The 20,000-nt window shown below is 38.9% G+C and overlaps 1 protein-coding gene across 2 annotated transcripts in view; it reads right to left on the reverse strand.

Annotated features, from left to right (window-relative positions):
• Nucleotides 1–5,088: 5,088 nt before the first annotated feature.
• The window catches only part of LOC138000815 (endothelin-converting enzyme 2-like), an 88,249-nt gene continuing 73,337 nt past the window's right edge, over nucleotides 5,089–20,000 (reverse strand). For both annotated transcript variants that reach the window (XM_068847471.1, XM_068847470.1), the window contains 6 exons: nucleotides 17,532–17,599; nucleotides 17,118–17,248; nucleotides 16,902–16,967; nucleotides 6,152–6,250; nucleotides 5,957–6,033; nucleotides 5,089–5,280 (listed from right to left, as the gene is read on the reverse strand). In XM_068847471.1, the coding sequence (XP_068703572.1) occupies nucleotides 5,181–5,280; nucleotides 5,957–6,033; nucleotides 6,152–6,250; nucleotides 16,902–16,967; nucleotides 17,118–17,248; nucleotides 17,532–17,599 (541 nt within the window). In that variant the 3' untranslated portion in view covers nucleotides 5,089–5,180. The remainder of the gene's footprint in view (nucleotides 5,281–5,956; nucleotides 6,034–6,151; nucleotides 6,251–16,901; nucleotides 16,968–17,117; nucleotides 17,249–17,531; nucleotides 17,600–20,000) is intronic.

The following is a 20,000-nucleotide window of genomic DNA, read 5'->3' on the forward strand; positions in this document are numbered from 1 at the left end:
ATTAATTAAATAAGTAAATAAAATAAATAAATTAGAGTGTAATGTGAAGTGCTAGATTTCTATCCCATATGAACCATGTGAGCGTTAGCCCTACTGACGGAAATGGGCCCACACAAGGACAGCGAAAAACTCTGACCAGGGTGGGAACCGAACCCACGGCCTTCGGGTTAGATCACCGTTGCTCTACCGAATGAGCTGCAAGGTCAGACGGGAGCAGGCCGTGGGAACTGAAGATGTTAAAGTCACGGCAATAAACATTTACAAGTGCAAGGAAGGATGACGCTTTTGCAAACGTTGGCCGTGCAGCTTACCTCGGTGAGCTCTAAGCTTGAGCCCGCGATATGATCACGTGATACTGGTCAGCGGATACCTTGTTTTGAGAGGTATCAATAGACCTTATTCACGATGCCCACCATGTTGGATTTGCTATTATCATGGAAATTAGCTACACACTTCTGAGATGGCAAACAACACAAGTTCGAGAGGTTATAACGAACACCGTAGCCACAGAGATGATTTGTTTCACGTTCATTGAATGTTTATCACCTAAGTAGTCAAATGGAATGATTACACAAGTTACTTCGACTTTTTTTACTGAAAAATGAGCAGATAACGAAGTAGAAAGTCAAAATGTCAAAGGCAATCAAAAGATATAAAATTATTATAAAAGGTACTTAATTCTAAATTCGAAAATGTACTTTTAGCAATGTTGTTTCAATATTTCGACTGGCCGATTTTCCGCAATTTGCCTTTTTTCCAATGTTTGCCCCCCAGCATAGCACATGGCTAATTTGCATCACAATTTGAAAACCAACATGGCGGCTATCGTGAATAAGGCCTATAGACCTTAGTCATAAATGGCGGTCAATTTATAATTCTTTTGTCGAAGTGCAAATTAGCCCACCAAGCCTCGATACAATGCAGTGAATTTAAAAGATTTCTTGCTGTAAAATGAGGCTTGGTAGGCTAATTTTCACGTGGACAAAAGAATTATAAATGTGACCGCCATTTATGAATAAGGTCTATTGATGAAAGGCTAGCATCAGGACCACCTTGGCACATTTCCTTACAATTACAAGACGTAATATCCCGTGTTAATATGACAAGCTTACCGCTGTAAAAAGAATGAAAACAGGCAGAATTAGAGCTTTAGTTCAACAAGAAATATCGTTTCTAAGCAAAGCTGCGCTGATCTACAGTATTTAGGTCTAAAAACCACTTTGAAGACGGTTAGCTTTTAGTTGTTTTGCTGGGTACCACTATGTCAATACTCTAAAAAATTCGATTTTCCAGGAGCTTGTCTCGTTAGTCTCGTGGATATTGGAATATACAAGGGAACCCATCGATCCGGGTTCCACTCTTTGGCTCGCCTAATCTGAATGTTCCCTGCACATTGAAATAATTGTTTCTTTGAAGTAGATTTGAAGTCTGAAGTAGATTGTACGTAGTGTAAGTTAAATAAGAAGGGAAATGTGGGTTTGAGGGATGGAATCCAATGCTAATTGATGAAAACGGGGATGTCCAATATCAAAGATGTACGCTGTGAATTAGCATGCTACTGGTCCCATTGGCATACATTGAGGGGAGAACGTACGGCCGAGGGAAGGTTTGGTTCCGTTTTCTCAGTTGAGGAATTTATTTTAGAACAAGAAAACAGAAATGACGCTCAAAAAACTGGACGAGATGTACGATTGATTGAACGACTTTTGAAAATGGCAGTTATTCCAGCGGTTGAGCTGAATGAATACTGAATACATCAACCAATTTATCATTTCTATCCGTACTAAAGACGGCAATGAATACGAGCCGACTTTCCTTCGAAGTTTAGTGGCTAGCTTAAAACGACAACTGGAGAAAAAGGGCTATTCCGCAAGCATAACAAACGACCTGGTATTTGAGAAAACCAGAGAGTTTCTTTAGTCCCAACAAAAACAATTAAAGAAGCAAGGAAAAGGAAAGCAAACCAAAGCGCCGGTAGCTTTGACAAGCGACAAACTAAATACACTCTTCACTTTGGACTACTTTGGAATATCTGAAACACAGTAAGAGTTGTAAATTTTATTTAATAAATTGTCGGTTGGGTGATTTTAAACCATTGTTTATTGCCTTCATCGCCTCACTCCATTTGTGCGAAATAAATTTGTCTTTCAAACACTACCAAGAAAAAAACCTCAGTACCTATGAAATAAACATGCATGGAAAATGCTTTGTACGATTTTTATTCACTCGTTGTTTCGTATCAGAAAACTCACTCGTTCGCTGCGCTCACTCGTTTGTTTTCTGATACTACTTAACTCGTGCATAAAAATCGTACGCATGCATTTTCCATGAAGTAGCCTTTATTTTCTTAACAATGGTGCTTCGCGAGCGCGCGGAGATCCCCTAAAACAACGTACATTTTGATTTGACACGTTTACTTCTCTCAATAAAACAAGGAAATGAAATTGTTAACGAATCAAGAATCATTGGGGTAAAAATGATTCAAATGAAAAAAAATTATTCTGCCTCCACCCCCGATATTAGACCACCTGTAGCACCTAGTTGCTACGACCCTACTTTCTTAACTACTTTTAAATAATCAATCCATCAGACAGATACTAATTTGCCCGCTACCCGATGTCTTTGACAGTCCACGCCTTCTCAAACCTCCTTCTGTACCAGGTAAAAGTTGGATCAATAGACGTAATTGGGTAACTCAGTGTTGTACCCAATTGAAATCTTCCAGGATTAATATTCTTTGTGTATTGTATTTGCATGATAATGTGGCATTCATATTTAAATGACAAGAAAATACCTGGAACAAAACGTTTTAATCCCAAAGGGTTTGAATTGGGTACAATATTGTCAAGTTAGCCGATTAGGTCTATTGAACATGTAAATGCCACACAACATACAACATACTAACACCAAGTTGTTCCTGCGATGCATCTAGATTAAATTGCCATTTTATGCAACACAACCATCCTTCTCAGTCAAAATGTAAAATAATTATTGCTCGAACGCACTTCCTAATCTTTGATTACTAGTTTCTTTCACGTAAGTCACCCAAAAACTTAAAAAAACGTGTCGGGGTTTTTCTTGATTCGATCTCATTCAAAAGTTACAGAACACCATCTAAAGCCTTGACTAAAAACCTTGAGCGACCGAGCGGAAAAGGCTCTCATGGAAAAAATATTTAGAATTTTGTTGGAAATAGGTTTACGGTATCCATAGTTAATAGATTTAGCCTGGTTATGAAACTCGACAAGTTTCTTTGATTCATGTTTTTGTTCGTTTTTTTTGGCCTTGACCCTGGACAAAACCCGACAAAAACACGCTTCTTTCGGCAGGATAACCAATCAAAAGCTTGGACTAATCTATTCGAAATTAACTTTCGAACCAAAACCAAAAGATTTTGCAGGGTCACGGTCGGTTCAACATCTAATTGCAACTGCATTGTTTCTGCTTTTGAAATCTCAGGGTTTCATAACCAGTCCCTAGATTAACTATGGTTTATGTAGCTACTGTCAAAATTTGATTGCAATTCAAGTTTCCAAGATAATAGTACGGTACATTTAACTGAGGATACCTAAACTTCGAGCCAGGATTTGAGCTAGGATCCGAGCCAGGATCCGAGCTAGGATCCGAGCCAGGATCAGAGCTAGGATCCGAGCCAGGATCCGAGCTAGGATCCTAGCCAGGATTCCATCCAGGATTCGAGCTACGATGATCTTTTTCCGCTATTTTGAACATGACATGTCACATAACCAGGTTTCCTTGTCTGTGTTTCCGCTTCTGTAAGGTAAGGTAAGGTAAATTTATTTCGCCAGGGTGGCCCTTTCAGCAACGAGGCTGGTATTGAGAGGGGCCCTGGACTAAAAATATAGTACAAGTCGCAAGGCATGTGGAGTAACGCGTAGGAAGCGAACTCTTGATTTTTTTTTATAGCACCCAAGTTTATGTATTTATTCAAGTCGACACTTGCCTTTTATGCCCGTTGTTCGTCCCAAGATCGGGATACAGGTATGTGCATTTATGTTCTGAACCTCTACACACTCTTTGTTTATGCTTATCGGTTTTAGTACGAGGTAGAATCTTGGGCAAGATACTTCGAGTGAGTAAAATGCTAGTTCCTGATGGAATATTTTCGTTAATTTCCTGTAGGGGTAGCTGGGGGCATATATGAACTCCCTTGCAGGGTAGGTGAGGTAAGTGGCCCCTTTGAAAATACTAAGAAATTGCTTCCTGCTCACTCCCCATCGATTTCTTTGGTCCTTCGCATATTCTAGGGCGTAGGGGAGAGGATTTTTTAATAGCAACATCGAAAATAAAGATGGCGTCTTGTATCGTGGTTTTCTTCTAGATGCAAAATTCTGTACTTAGAACCAAAACACACCTTTAAAGAGATCAAAATGGTAAGGAATAAGCATCAAGAAGATTCGAGCCATGGTTAAGAGGGTGACAATGACTAAGAAGCAATGATATCGTGCTTCGGGCTGCAAGAGGTCTGCCTGAGTACAGAAAAAAACCAAAACAGCGCTACGGAACACTGTTTAAAATGGACTTTCTCCTGCTGGCTCCTTTACGGATTGGGAATGTTGCTAGTTCAACCAAATGTATTGCTTATTCAAAATTAGCATTCTCTTCTAGGGGGATTGTTTTGTTGTTATTTATATAAACGGTCCAGCTGACTTTCACGTTCTCAACAGATGGACAACTAATTATTAATTTCAATGGATAGTACGGATGCACTTTTCGGGAATGCTTATATCCAAGTCACTATTTTTCATGAACACGAACACTATGTCGTTCACCTAATTATTATTATGCAGCATTATAATCCTGGCTCGGATCCTAGCTCTGATCCTGACTCGGATCCTGGCTCGGATCCTGGCTTTATACTTAGTTTATCTCCATTTAACTCACACGTTGAACCTTTTTTTGGACTCCCGAAGGACACGCTTTTTGTGGAATGTCTTTGAAGCCATTAAAAAAAACTCCCAGCAGGCCAGCACGTGTTTTATCGGGTCTAGATAAAACACTGCTGAACTTTCAAAAGATCAAGAAACAATGCGATGGAAGTAAAAGACAGAACTCAAAGAACATTAGTGAGATAATTTGTATTTACTTTTAAAGCATTCAACCGCAAAGAGATGTATATTTTTTATTGTATACAATCTTGTATTGTATTCCGGCCACTGCTACCACACTTCACACTTCTTTTCTGGATTCATAGTGCTATTCACTGGGCAATTAAACGCCGCAGAAAATTCTTTGAAATTAGAAAGCGTTCCAATGACCCTGAAAAAAAAGTCAGCAATGATTTTTAGCGCAAAAGGCCGGAGTCCATGAGTTCTTTCTTTTATTGTGGCTGATTTCGTTTAGTATCAACTTCAGGAAACTAAGCGGCCATGGTATGGCAAACAGCCGAACGTTTTACACTTTCGTAGAACCAGAATAAAATTAGTGGCAACATAGTTAATAGATGTAGGCTGGCTATGAAACTCGACAAGTTTCTTTGTTTCATGTTTTTGTTCGCTTTTTTGGCCTTGACCCTGCACAAAACCCGACAAAAACACGCTTTTTTCGGCAGGATAACCAATCAAAAGCTTCGACTAATTTATTCGAAATTAATTTGCGAACCAAAAACAAAAGATTGTGCAGGATCACGGTCGGTTCAACATCTAATTGCGACTGTATTGTTCCTGCTTTTGAAATCCCAGGGTTTCATAACCAGTTCCTAGATTAATTATGGTTAATGTCACTTCTTCATTTTTCTTTCAACCTACTCGACATCTCTCTATATTCTAAGTTCAGTTATGTTGCATGGGTGTGCACGAATTTGTCAACGAAAAACAGCGATTTCATCATTTTCATAAACAATCTTTCTCAAAGCCGGCAGAAAAGGATTTGCTTCGTTCGTTTGGAGGAGCATTCCAGCAAACCCGCAGTCATTTAGCATGGTCTCAAAACTTGCCTGAACTTGGGCGGTGCATGAATTTCACTCAGTGTTGCAATGTACTCTGTCTTTGGTCGTGCATGACTACAGTACTCCTGCAATAAAGCAATAATACATTTGAAATGTGTGATCATATTTTATGGCTTTGACCAAACTTTCTTGGATTAATTAAAATAAGACTTGTAAATCACGCTAAAAGAAAGATTGTCTGACCTGTGCAAAGCCAATAAAGAACAATTGTTCGTTGTTGTACTTCAATCCCGGGAGAAGAAACTCTTCGTTCATGTGCCCTTTTAGCCAGTCGTGATATGCCTGTAGCAACAACAAAAACAAGAACAACAAAAACAAAAAACTGGCTTTCTGAAGTTGAGGAGGTTACAAACTTTAAGTACGTTCAAGGTGAAATATCATTCTTTATTCTGTTTTTTTTGTCCCAAAGGTGGGGGTGTAAACTTCTCTGGACCTCATTTGCCTCCAGTATATGAGCCATGTCCACATTTGTGGGAGATAGGTCCCTACCAAAACGCCATCCCTGTTTGCCGCAAGCACATAACTTTGGGTATTCCCAGTGAGTTACCCATCCACACTCAAAAGGATTTTACCTCATTAAACAGACTGGAACTTGTGTTCCCGGCTAGTCAGATACTGATTATTGGTAGCCTAATTTGTAACAGAATAATTTAAAGCTTTCATGAATTATTCATTTTAAAAGGGATGTCTTAAAACATAAAAAGGTAAAAACGAACGATAAAATCAGACGTTTCGGAGTAGCCACGACTCCATTTTCAAGGAAAATGTAAACAGATCATGCAAATTACAGCATTTAAAGCAATTTTTGGCGCGAAGAATTAACATATCAGGGTGGGAATCCGATTGTTCGTAAAGATTTGGCTTAGAGGCTCTTATAAGAAGCATTTCGTACACTAAACAGTCAAAGTTCCTTCTGCATTTCTTACGCACTTCGAAACGCTGTAGTAGATGAAACGCTAGAGATTCTTGCGAACAGAGCCTTCACGAACAATTGGTTCAATATAACATATGTAGCTACCAAATCAAAACTGTTCCAGTTTAATGGAACCATGTACGAATAGACTGATGGCGTGGCCATGGGATCCCCTCTTGGTCCCTTACTAACACTGAAATGTGTCATGCCCTCCATCGAAGACAACATTGAAGACAACATTACTTTAACTGCTGTAATTTGCATGATCTGTTTGCATCTTCCTTGAAAATGGAGTCATGATTACTCCAAAACCTCGGATTTTATCAGAATTAACTGATTAGAGTGTTATGTAAAGTGCTAGTTTTCTACCCCATATGAACCATGTGAGCGTTAGCCTTAAAAATGCAAATGGGCCCACACAAGGACAGAGAAAAACTCTGACCAGGGTGAGAATTGAGCCCACGACCTTCGAGTTAGATCACTGCTGCTCTACCGACTGAGCTACAAGGTCAGAAGGGAGCAGGACGTGGGAACTGAAGATGTTAAAGACGCGGCAATGAACATGTACAATTAAAACTCAAGAATACACGCATAAGAATCGAGGAATTCATTTTGTCACTCATCGGCTGCTCTGATGTGAATAATTGCGTTCGCCAATTTCTAAACACTGGTATCTTGTGCATTGGGTGAGCTTTAGCAATTTTTGTTTTTCGTTCGTCCGCTTTTTCAGCGCCGTCTTGAATTACGTTATCGGTACATTGATACGTCATATGCGCAAATGAGGATCGCGCACCTCGTGATTGTTTGTATGGAGTCAATTTGCACTAACACGCAAATTTTTGGCAAGGGACATTTCTTAGTAGTAAACTTTGAGGCAATTTGAACAACACCCAGATTTTCACAAATTCTGTTTTTGTAACGTCTTCACCTCCTTACTCCAAACTTTCCATTTTTAGCCAAATTCCACAAGCCTCACATATACTACTTTCGATGGACGTTCTTTACATAAACGCATCGTTTTCACGGCATCTTGCCTCGTCCAGTAAATTCCCTCAACGAACGCAGTTCGCAATCAACGCGGATTACTCCTAGATTTATGTCTCCTAAAGTTATGAATGGTCAGGATTCCGTTAAATATGAGTATTCGTTGAATATGGCGTCTACGAAAGGTAATCACACGTTAAAAGTATATCTCGATAGTCTCCTATCCAGATATCCACCCTGCCCGAAAGGGTTAACTTCCGTGAACGTTTGTCGTGAAAGCACCTCAAACTGAGGAATTTAAAGACCAGCATATACTGTAGTAGTTAATATCGACCAATGTCAAGCTGAATTTGGTGATTCACAAGTCTTTCTCTTGTACAAAGGAAAGGAAAGAAATTGAACTTTATTTAAGTGTCTAGAAACTGTTGTTAACTGAAATTAACAACTAACTCAAATCAAGCCAAATGTTGGTTTTTGAGGTTTTTGAAGTACCCAAAGAAAAACCTCTTGGTGCAGAGTAGACAACCAACAAACTCAACCCGCATATGACACCGAGTCTGGGAATCGAACCCGGGCAACATTGGGGGGAGGCGAGTGCTCTCACCACTGCGCTATCCCTGCATCCTCCTCATTTATATTTATGTACACGAAAGTAGTAATATATAGATTTAGCCAACTCTAAAAGCGGAGCTCCCTGGTTATTTATTCTTACTGCCTGTAGGGTTAGTGAAAATGAAAGGTTTCGAATTGTCCGCGTTTTGATGTTTCCGGTTGCTGCTTTAATAGTTAAATGATTTTCTTTGCTTTCTTCTGTAGAAAAATTCATTGCCTAAATAGTGAATTCCCAGGTACATTTTGCGCTAAAAACCAATATTGCATGAATCACGAAGTGATGAGTACGATATCGGTTTTTTGAGTAAAATTTACTTTGGAATTCACCAGCTTGGCAATGAATTTTTCTTGAACCGCATGAATTTTAAAAGAAAACAAGAACACCCTCAGCGAGCGAATGAAAAAGGAAATAAGCCATTTTAGAGTCAACTATCAATAACCAGCGAATAGGAATCACGCTAAAATTAGAAGCTATAAAAAAATTTTGTCAGTTCAAGGTCAAATAAGAGTTGTACTGATGTACTTTATTCCACGTTATCTCTGAAAACGAGATCATTCACATTTTGATGTATTTCATTGAAACACGCCAGCTTGGCTTGGAATAAGACGCTCCGTGAGCGCTCACTGGGTTACCTTTGGTACGTGTTACTCAAAAGTAGAAGGGACTTAGTTGGTGGTTCCAGTCAATTTTTTCAAGTCGGGGGTCATCCAGACCATTTAGATCATCCAGAAGCCAGCAGAGGCCCTTTGGCTCACACGTTCATACTACGAAACAAATCTTTTTTCTGAGGTTAAAAACCTGGGAACCCGCATATTAATCATTTGTCAGAAAGATAAAATTCCTGTCTTCTTTAGAAAAAAATAGGCACGCAATGCGTACATGTGGTAGTGCAGTAGCACATCACTTTATTCCATATTGTCAACTGAGCTGTGTTTTGTCTTCCAGGAGATTCAAGTTGTTTTTGCGTAATATGTGGCTCTAATAGTACACGATATTGTTTTGGTATTGTATATCATTGTACCGCCATGGTAGAAATCTTAGGTAAATGGCCCCCTGAGAATACATGTGGCTACTTGCAAAGTACTAAACCCAGAAAGATTGAAGAAAATAAAATTGATCATTTTCAGGTTCCCCCACAACTTCTTTTCACCACAAGTTTAAAGGGGCAGTGTCATGCGATGGCATGCGCAGTATTTTCACACGCACCGATTTTAAGAGACGTTTTTTTTTTTTTTTGCTTTTCTGTTTAATTCTAGGCTAATATCAATTATCGATGATTTGGAGTCCAAGAAATGAAATCGAACACAAATATGATGCCATGCTTGTTTTCTGCGTGAGCTGAAATCAGTGAAGTGTGCCCGGGAACACCGTAGGCGCTTCAAGCACTCACAAATAAAAAAAAAAATTCTCTGAGACTGAATCACTATTTATCCGGTTCCAGCTCAATGGCCGCCACGACTCGACATGGTAACATACGATCAAAACCCCTTCCAAACAACAAAATCAAAGAAAAAAGGAGCAAAGAACGACAACGACGACAACGGCAATATAGTGAATTTGTTTCTGAACGCCACAGGATATTTGGTTCTCTAAAGTGACCACGGATGGCTTTGATTGTGTAAGATATTCACACCCCACACACCCCACACACTCGAAAAAGTTGGCAAAATTTTTCATAAATTTTGGCAGCTGTCACGCATGCGCCACCGGTGACACTGCTTCTTTAAGCGTGCACTCTTAAGTGTCTGACAGCTTTGGAATACAAAAGTTCGGAGATGTTAACTCCTCTCCGGCGGGGTTAGTATCTGGATGGGTGACCTCAAAAATATACCACTTTGTAACAGAAGCATAGGACCGAAAAAGTTTTCGGGATGGTCGATCGAGAATAAACATTTTGCCATCAGCAACAAAACTTACGACATGAAAATAACATTAATTTTGAACCCCGGATATAAAAAGTTACCATCAGCGAAAAACATTTTGGGACATTTTTGCTTCGTTCAATTTTGTTATTGTAACTTTGGCTGCAGAAGTAAATCGCAAAATAGAAAGTGACATCGAATTCAGCGAGCGCCGTGATCAAGTTACCGCGGCGTGTTTACTCGCGAAACACTGAAGCATCTGTGTGAAATGATGGCAAGATACCGGGTTTTTTAATTTGTTTTTGTTAGTCTCCTTTTTCTTTCAAGTGTTATAAAGTTTGACAAGAAATGTGCGAATTCAACACAACGATCACAATCGCCCAACTCTTGAGGTTGACCATTGTTTCTGCAAAGTCAAAAATTTGCTATCCAAGACGAAGTTATTTATCACCAGGTAATTCCTTCGTTTTGGAAATAGCAGCTACTTTCTTATTCATGCTGATTTTGGGGCTTATTTTGTTGAAACTCAAGCACGCTTCCAAAAGTTCTGTTTATTTCCGTGACTTATGGGCTCCTTACACTGCACTACCGCAAATTTCTTAAGCTCGAAAATTACAGATGTTAAATTCTCAAAGGCTGGAAATCTCAGAAAAAGCCTTTTCCAGCGAAAAAAATTATTTAAACAAACAACATATTTGCTATTAGAGGCAAAAGACAATTGCGTGCGTGCAAGCAGGACGCGATCTGTGTCACAAAGTATATGCAATTAAATAAATTTCTGACAGTTGACATCAAACCTTTTTCTAACCTTGACCGTAAATAATGACGCACAAAAGAGACAACAAGCTTTCATTCAGATAATTCTTCACTGTCACATTTCCAAATTTTTTTTACCTCTGCAGAGTTGAGTGCAAAATAAATGTAAATTGCCAGACAACTTGGATGCGACTTCAGTAAAGATGATTCATTCAAGGCGTTCGATTCCTTCAATGGTTGTTCAATCCATAAGAAAATTGCCATTTGACTTCAGTGTTTTATATAATACCAAGTTAGTAAAATATTAGAAACAAAGCTCACTTGATATCATTACAGAGACTAACACAGACTAACACATACCGTGCATTTTACCTTTCGACACACCCATCCGAAAAATTGGTTTTTGCCCTGAGCGGGACTCGAACTCATGTCTCCCTGATTACTAGTCGGGCATGCTAAGCCACTACACCATCAAGGCCACCACGCTTGCAACGCAGCAGATTAATGGGGCGACTTAGCAGCGTGGGGATCCCTAGGGCCCAACTTTTCTTCACTTGAGTGTATATCCTCGCCTCTATAACCCCAGACAGGGCTTAGAACACATGAAAGTGAAAGTGAGAGATTTCGAGGCAATGAAAGGCATAGACTACATTACAGAGACTAACACAGACTAACACATACCGTGCATTTTAAATGTAAAATGCACGGTATGTGTTAGTCTGTGTTAGTCTCTGTAATGTAGTCTATGCCTTTCATTGCCTCGAAATCTCTCACTTTCACTTTCACTTGATATCAAACGGCGAAAAATGAAATTGTTGTCGAAGACCATTAATCGTCGCTTTAAAGATTCCAGATTTTTTTTTTTCATCGCCTGTCTTGTTCATCCAATTGACGTTCGATTCGTGAGCTCCATGAGGGTATATTTTGTTTAAAGATCAACTAAAACGCCATTCGCGTTACAATGACTTTCGATACCATTGCAGGTTAATTAAATGTTCTCCTGTGTGCACCAGAGAAATCTGCGCATTACCCCAAACCCCTGAAACCTAACAAAATACGCAAAGAAGACTCTATGCACAAAGACACCACTTTGCAGGGAATTGACAGTCAAGACTTTTACCGACGCGGAAAAAAAATAAAAATAAAAATTAACAAACGACGAAATATTACTCATTTTCCGACTGGGATTGCCATACTGGCAACCCAGTAACAAGAATCGGCAAAATACGGCAATGCAACCAAGAAAGGACGAACTCCAAACAAGATCCGCTTCAACGCTTAAATAACAATTAGGTGCTATAAACCAACTTCTGAAAACACAAGCCTGTGAAATTTCCCCCTAATTTTACCAGAGCAAAATTTTCTTGTCACTGTCGAGGCACATTGAAAACCATTTGGGCAAACGATCAAAAAAGGCAGTTGTTCGCTCGCTTTTTAGTCCAAAACAAACAAACAAATCAACTTTTTCTTTATGTCCCAAAGAGTACAGATAATTGTTATTTAATTCCAGTTGACAATAAAAATTCGATTTTCATTCCTGAACAAAGGAAAAACCGATTCAACCATTTTTTGAAAATAACAAACGGTTAAGCGCCCAAGGAAAGAATTTGTGGAGTAAATTCTTCCAACAAGTATGAGCTATTACTGGTATTCTGTTTTGTCGTTGTCGTTCTCTTTCGCTCTCCTTTCGTTTCTGTTTTAGTCATAGGTCCTCCAGGCATCATACAACCTTATCAGAGCTTCTAAAGATATGCCAAAATTTGCAATTCAGAGAAAAAACCTGCTCTAAGCAAATTAAAAATAAACACTCAGCTTTAAGTTTATATCCCTCCGATGCTTGACTTGAATAACTGCGTAGCCACCAGTGTGGACCACAGCTATCATGATATGTCAAACTGGATTGAAACCAGCGAAAAATTCAGAAATAAAACATTTTCCATCTTCCACCTGAACACGAAAAGCGTTGACTGTGTTAGAACTATAGTAGACGTAGTATGGCCGTGTAGCCGCGTCGAGTCACAGAAAGCGCGCGAAAAATGAAGCCTCGCTTATGCCTAGGTGAGTTAAATCCAATCGAAAATCAGTACCTGGTCAGTGGTCAACTTAGAAAAACAGCTGATCTCGGTGAGCTCTAAGATTGAGCTCGCGATATGGTCACGTGATACTGGTCAGCAGATACCTCGTTTTGACATTTGACAAGTGTCAATAGCCCTTTTCAGGGTTAGTTTTTACTCGTGGATATTATCCACGAATTTTGGGATGAATCTGTATGCAAATTTGTCACTCCTGCGTAACCGGAAGTTTGACCTAATTAGCCAATCAGGATGGATAGCAAACGAATCACAACACAGCTTGGAAAGTGTGGCTTTTGCACTAAATGTTTGAGCACTTTCCGCTGCATTTTAATGGAAGCAAGAGACTGAAGAAGTGAGAAAATGTCGTTCTTCGAAGGTGAAGCAAAAGATTCTGAACAAGTACACATTGGTGCGATTAATTGGGCAGCGCCTTTCCTTCATCAACGCGCTGACTTAAATGTCGAAATCGAGTCGACCGACATATGGTGAGAAGAGTGAGAAGACAGTCTCTGTCGATCCGCTAAGCTCAAGGGGGATTAACAAATTCCATTCGGAAGAAGACTTCCATGTAGAGAGTGACATCGAAGCTATCACGAAGTTTAGCAAGCCATGAGTCACCAAAGCCATGTGAATCCAACTTGAACAACATGACTGACATGACAAACAGTGAAAAAACCAAGCAACCCATGCTTCCAGACGCTAGTACTTGTGTGGCGGACCAGAATGACGAACTGTCGAAAGACTCGGTCATTGATTATGTAAGGAAAACTGATGGGGAATTTGTACCGATCTCCAGATAGATGCTCTAGCTGCATCTCTATCTCCGATAGAACAAATATAAACATGCTCCTCGGAACAGAGACCCATCCAGAATTCCTTACAAGAAAACGTCGAGCTCGTCTGAGTTGAGAAAGTATTTATCTCTTGCTTTTCCAAAATATATTGCAGTAAAAATGTCTAGACCGGCAGGTACAAAACGCAGGTCACAGGTCATTGTTTTACCTATACAGAAAGTATCCTAACATTCACAAAAGCTAACCTTAGGAGTAAAAACTTTCTTTAGACCTAATTAGGCCTAAGGTTAGCTTTTATGAATGTTTAGGATACTTTCTAGGTAAAACAATGACCTGTGACCTGTGTTTTGTACCTGCCGTGTCTAGACCTAGACCACAACTCAGACGTAAGAAATCTTCGAAAGTAGGAGATTCTAATTGTTGTCTTTATCTTATTACCCGAAGGACCGCTAAACATAATATAGACTTGTCAGTACTATTGTGTATTCAAGATCAATCTGTCACTAAGCGTTCAACAAAATTGAACCAACAAAAAATGCAAAAAGGTAATCCGACATGGTTCTGCTCATTTTCTGCAGCAGAAACGAGTTGATCGCATTGTTTGAAAATCCTTGGTAGGCCCCAATCCTCTCGCGGCTACAAAAGAGCCTGCTTGCAGGCGAGCCATTATCACAATGACTAGTGCCTAAAGGAAACTTCAGTCTGCCAATTTCAAACAATCGCGGTAACTTTCATATCCACGAGTGGCGACAGTAGCACTTTGATTCTCATTTGCATTACAATATAATCTAGCATGTATGTGAGGCAATTTCGGGCTATTTTGTAGTTTTAACCCGAAATCGCCTCGCATCCACGTTAGATTACATTGTAATGCAAATGAGAAAAACTAACCGTGAAAAGGGTCTATTGATCAATACATGGACGTCCAGTGCTGTTAACTACAATATGCTGGTTACATTGGCATACATGGAGGGGTGGACGTACGGACGTTCGGTTACGTCATGGCTATAAAACCAAAGTTTATCACATCGATGGGTTACCATATTTTCTTTACTATGGTGCTCCGCGCGCGCGGGCATTCGGAGGGTTCTCAGCTGAGCGCGCGCACGTAAGCCACACAAGCAATTCTAAAAGCTGCTCGCGTCAGCTCACGATTTAAAGTGAGTCACCAAAAATAAACAAATACCGCTAATTTTGCCCAATTTTCTTCTGATTCCTATACATAAATAGACATCTCCTATCCACGAAAACAACGAATATTGTACACACACGGTTTAATGGTCACTTAAATTTGCTTGGGTTGGCCTGTAGCTTCACTCGCGCGTGCACTCGAATGAGTGGGTAACGCATGCGTAAATGCCGATCTTGTAACCCCCTCATTTTTCCCATTTGCAACTTTACTCGCTTATATCTCTGCTTCCGGACGGTGAATGTTTTTCCTTTTTTGCGTGTAAGCTTAGATTAATTTAAAACGTTTGTCTCTCAAATTTAAAAAAAAGTCTGTAGGTGAAAAAAGAAATTAGCGCCACATTTCAAAAAAACATAATTCTGAAAAACTGATCTACAGATTTTGTTGAATTTTAAATATTTTAGAGATTATTTCTAAAGTATCTAGTAACGCTGAATGGGAAGATTTCACCGTCCCGTTTTTTCAAAAAAGACAGTATAAATTTATTTTAAGGCTCCAAGAAATGCGTTATATCGTTGCCATGGTAACGTTACTTGGGAGGAAAATGTAATGTGAGAAATCTATGATGGGTACTTAACACCCTGGCCAAATTTTGTCTTGATATGATTACCCTAATTGTATCTAAAAACAGAATATGTTTATTTGTTTGAAAAAAGGAGAAACTATTTCGAGCCTCCTTAAAGGAGAACTGAAGGCCAAAATCAGCAATTTTTCCAACATTTTTTTGGAAAGCCTAAAATAAGTAAAGTTTAGTTTGTGGAGTTATTTCTTCTCGTTTCTTGTTTTTTGTGAGAAAATTATGTTCGAAGTTGGGCTTTTCCCGCTTTTTGGCCTTTTCAGTGCGGGCTCAAAAACTAAATCAGCAGCCTGTTGTGACGCATAAGGCGGGGAACAGAGATCTGGTAATCAAGAGCTGTTTCTTCGCGGACTCAGTATTCACGACAAACATCAGTCTAAGCACTGCTTCTATATGGGGCGTTCTCGCATGAATTCCCCATATTATACGTCATAAACTGCAAAAATCACCGCTGACTCCTCCATTCTACGCCGCAATGCTGATGGCCCAAAATCGGAATAAAAACATTTTTTTTAGGTGGAAAAACGACGGACATGCCAGAAAAAAAGTTGAAAACATAATTGTGCATGGTCTAAAGAGTAAATAAAAAATGCTTATTTTTTGGCCTTCAGTTCCCCTTTAAAGTAGACTCGTTTGAAATGATCAGCTTGTCAGCCTCGATGTCACTGTTACTTGATTCCTTTTCTGTTCTTCCATCTTTCTAGGTTTAGTATTTTACTAGTAACCACATGTCCCTTCAGGGGTTATTTACGCTGTGTGGTTATTTTGGTGAAAGTTATTTTGACCCAGACTTACCTTATTTTAAATCAAACAGATCGCACTTACTTATGATTCAGAGTCTAGCCAAGGGCAAAGTATTTCAATGCTATCACAAGAGTCAGTCTGCATAGTACTCGACGCTTATTGAAACCTTCTCAAGAAGTAAATGCTTGTATCCTTAAACTTCGGTTCTATAGGGATTGCTTCTTTCCCTACCCTTCCCCTTTGCTTCCAAAGCGCCTGTCGAACCCACTTCAATAATCCGAGATTACTGCTAGTAGAAGCTGCTAATCAACTAATTTTAAACCGGCCAGGCAATCAGAATGCGCAGAAATCACCTTCTCAGTTGCGTAGTAAATGTGAGAACACCTTTTTACACATTAGATACGGCAAGCCGAAGGAGCTACTTACATAATATGAGAGTTTGGTTCCTCCATTGTCTGCAATGTTCTCTCCGAGGGTAACTTTGCCGCTAATCTTTACCAGAAGAAAACATACGTAAACTGGCATCACTGACGACTATGAAAACGAATTAAGTATTTCACCGACTAGGCAAAAACAGTTCAGCAATCTTCTTCGTATAAAGCTTTGCGTTGAACGCAGGTCTGAAACAAGACGTTATCTTACCGGATATTTCCCTTGAACCTTAAATTTAGAATATTGTTTTTCAATACACTCTGATCTCTTCTTAAATTCCGCTAATGATGACTTGCTCCACCATTCTTTGACAATGTCTCCATTTTTGTCAAATTTTCGTCCTGAAATAATAAACATCTTTTTAATCAAGGTAAGGGGGTCAGGAGACACCGCCGGCAATATTAAGCAAGATTATTGCTCATTCCTTCTAGTCTCATATGCTGGTTAACGCCAGAGAGTCATTTTCCATTCTTAGATTTGAGTTCAAAAGTAACGTGTTACTGAAATTATTCTGTTTACTGTTTAAAACCAAAAGGGGAAAAGCAGCTGTCTTAATATCATCAACTGAAAACTCTATAAAACTCTGTTCATGGTTTTATTAATTAGCGTGTTTTATGTACTTACCAGTATTATCAAATCCATGAGTCATTTCATGTCCTATGATGGATCCAAGAGCACCGTAACTTAAGGATCTTTAGCCGGAAATTAAAAGAAAATAGCAAAGGAAACATCTCATTCAGTGACCTTAACGAACGGAATTTAGGAAATTAATTAGATGAGAGGAGAAGGGTGTGAAAATGCAACGACAATGAAAAGAGATTACGGTTAAATTATCCAAAACACTAGCTCATCTTTGTTTTTTAGACCTACATGTATTTGTGTCGCTAAGTACAAATTTATAAAGTGTTCCTGGCATACGAACAGAAAACGTAACAGATAATTGAGGATTATAACAAACTCTATAATGACTTAAAATCATTAAAAAACGTTAAGCTTGTAATTTTCTGTCCAGCTCAAGTCAGATGAATGAGTGAACATGAACAATACAATTACCAAACATGCATTTCACTGAGCTCTTGCTGGGTTGTGCTTTTTATCCTACTGAGTCGTAAACTATGAAGCAAAAACGCTTTCGCATTAAAAGGGGACGTACAGGGAAACCACCTTCCACTTAGGAGATTTTAATAATAATAATGATGATAATGATAATGATAATGATAGTGATAGTGATAGTGATAGTGATAGTGATAATGATAATGATAATGATAATGATAATGATAATGATAATAATAATAAATTTTTATAGCGCCACTTCCCAGTGGTTCAATGGCGCTTTACAAAAATTAATGAAGAAGTAAAATTAACTAACCCTAACGATAAATAAATAAGAAGTCTAGAAGTCCTAACTAAAAGCTTATTTGAATAACCAAGTCTTAAGTTTAGATTTAAAAGTTGACTCATGTACACATGTTCGTAATTCGTAATACACATTTTCGTAAAAATTGTTCCATATGGTCGAAGCGGCAACTGTATAGGAGCGACCACCATTTAAGCAATAGAGGACGTTTTCCGTGTTTCCATAGCCTCATCTAAACACAAGGGGGAGTTGGGAGAATTCGAGACAGTTATATAAACCCGAGACGCAGTCGAGGGTTTGCATTACTGTCGAGAATTCTCCCAACTTCCCCGCGTCTTTAGATGAGGTTATGGAAGCACCGGAAAGAGTCCTCTGTTGCTATATAAAATATTTCTTAAGGATAATTCGATAAATGAAGGAAAGAAATGAAGGAAACGTCTTGATTGATTCTATTCGCGCAAAACTCTTTGTTTAAGAACATTCCATCACATATATTTTTTTCTTTTAGTATTTAAGAATTGCTGCCTGTAAGGATCGAGAATCGTCCGTCAACGACCATTTTGGCGGATAGCTCATATTTTGCCCAAAGATACCCTTTAGTGAACTACTTTCAAATCACATTTAAAGGTTCCAGCGATTCGTATTTTTTTAGAAATTTGCGAAAATTTGAAAACGCGGTTAAAGTGCGGTTTTCTGTTTGACAAATTGTCCAAAATTTGCTGTGAGAACCAAGCAACGGTGAAGTCTTAAAATGAATTCAATTGGCACCAACCTTGACACAAAATAAGAACCACCATTCTTGTTTATTTCTACTTCGATACTTTTGAGCGAAATGTTAAAATTGTGATTTTCTAAGCTCTTTAAAGAACATCCTCAAAGACCGCATAACATGGCGGCGGAAAATTGGTGATATTTGACGCGATAAAAATGTACCTGGTACCTCATTCTTAAATTCTTTTACTTCATATTCTTCAAATATTGCTATTATTCATTTTCTTTGTGAAGTTTTTTGCTCGAACTCGGAACGCTTCCCTCCGAAAATATCAGAAATGTTTGTAACCTGAGCGAGATAAATGACGCGAAATTTGAGCGCAAACCGATGCTAATTATTCATGTAGAATCGTCGAACTGACTAATTTTCGGCTTGTAGCTTGGAAAACTTTTAAAAATGCGAAGTTATCCTTCAAAAGTATTAAAAGTGACTGAAAATTGTATTTGAGGGCAAAAATCCGCAAGTGAACTATATATCACTCAATTCAAACACATTTTAATTCCTACTGGTTTATGCAAGTGACTTTTCTATCACGATTTCAAAACTGAAATTAATACGATATTAAATATGTTCAGTTTTCTATCAAAAGAGATCGTGATTCACACGACAAGTTAATATTTTTAGGTGCAAGAAATGCGGTGAATTGTTTTACTGGCTTATCGGCAGGAATCTCGTAAAAGTTATAGGGATGATCAAAACACATGGGAGACCAAACAGGTAGGAGTGAAAAAAGGGTAATTGAGGAAAAAGAAAATCTGGTTACGCACATGTATTAAAATAAAATGAGCAGTAACCGACGAGTGGACGCGAATCAGCCCTTCAGTATCCCTGAGCGGTTTTGAAGATTTGGAGTTCGCTGTTTACTGTGCCTCTCAATAGAAGGACAAGGGTGTAAGCTAATTTTTTGAACGGCTCCAGCGCCCGCCGATTTTTCCTCAGAAAATCGCATCACTCCGCTTTGAAA

The sequence above is a fragment of the Montipora foliosa genome, chromosome 4 (genome assembly GCF_036669935.1).
Source record: "Montipora foliosa isolate CH-2021 chromosome 4, ASM3666993v2, whole genome shotgun sequence".
NCBI lineage: Eukaryota > Metazoa > Cnidaria > Anthozoa > Scleractinia > Acroporidae > Montipora > Montipora foliosa.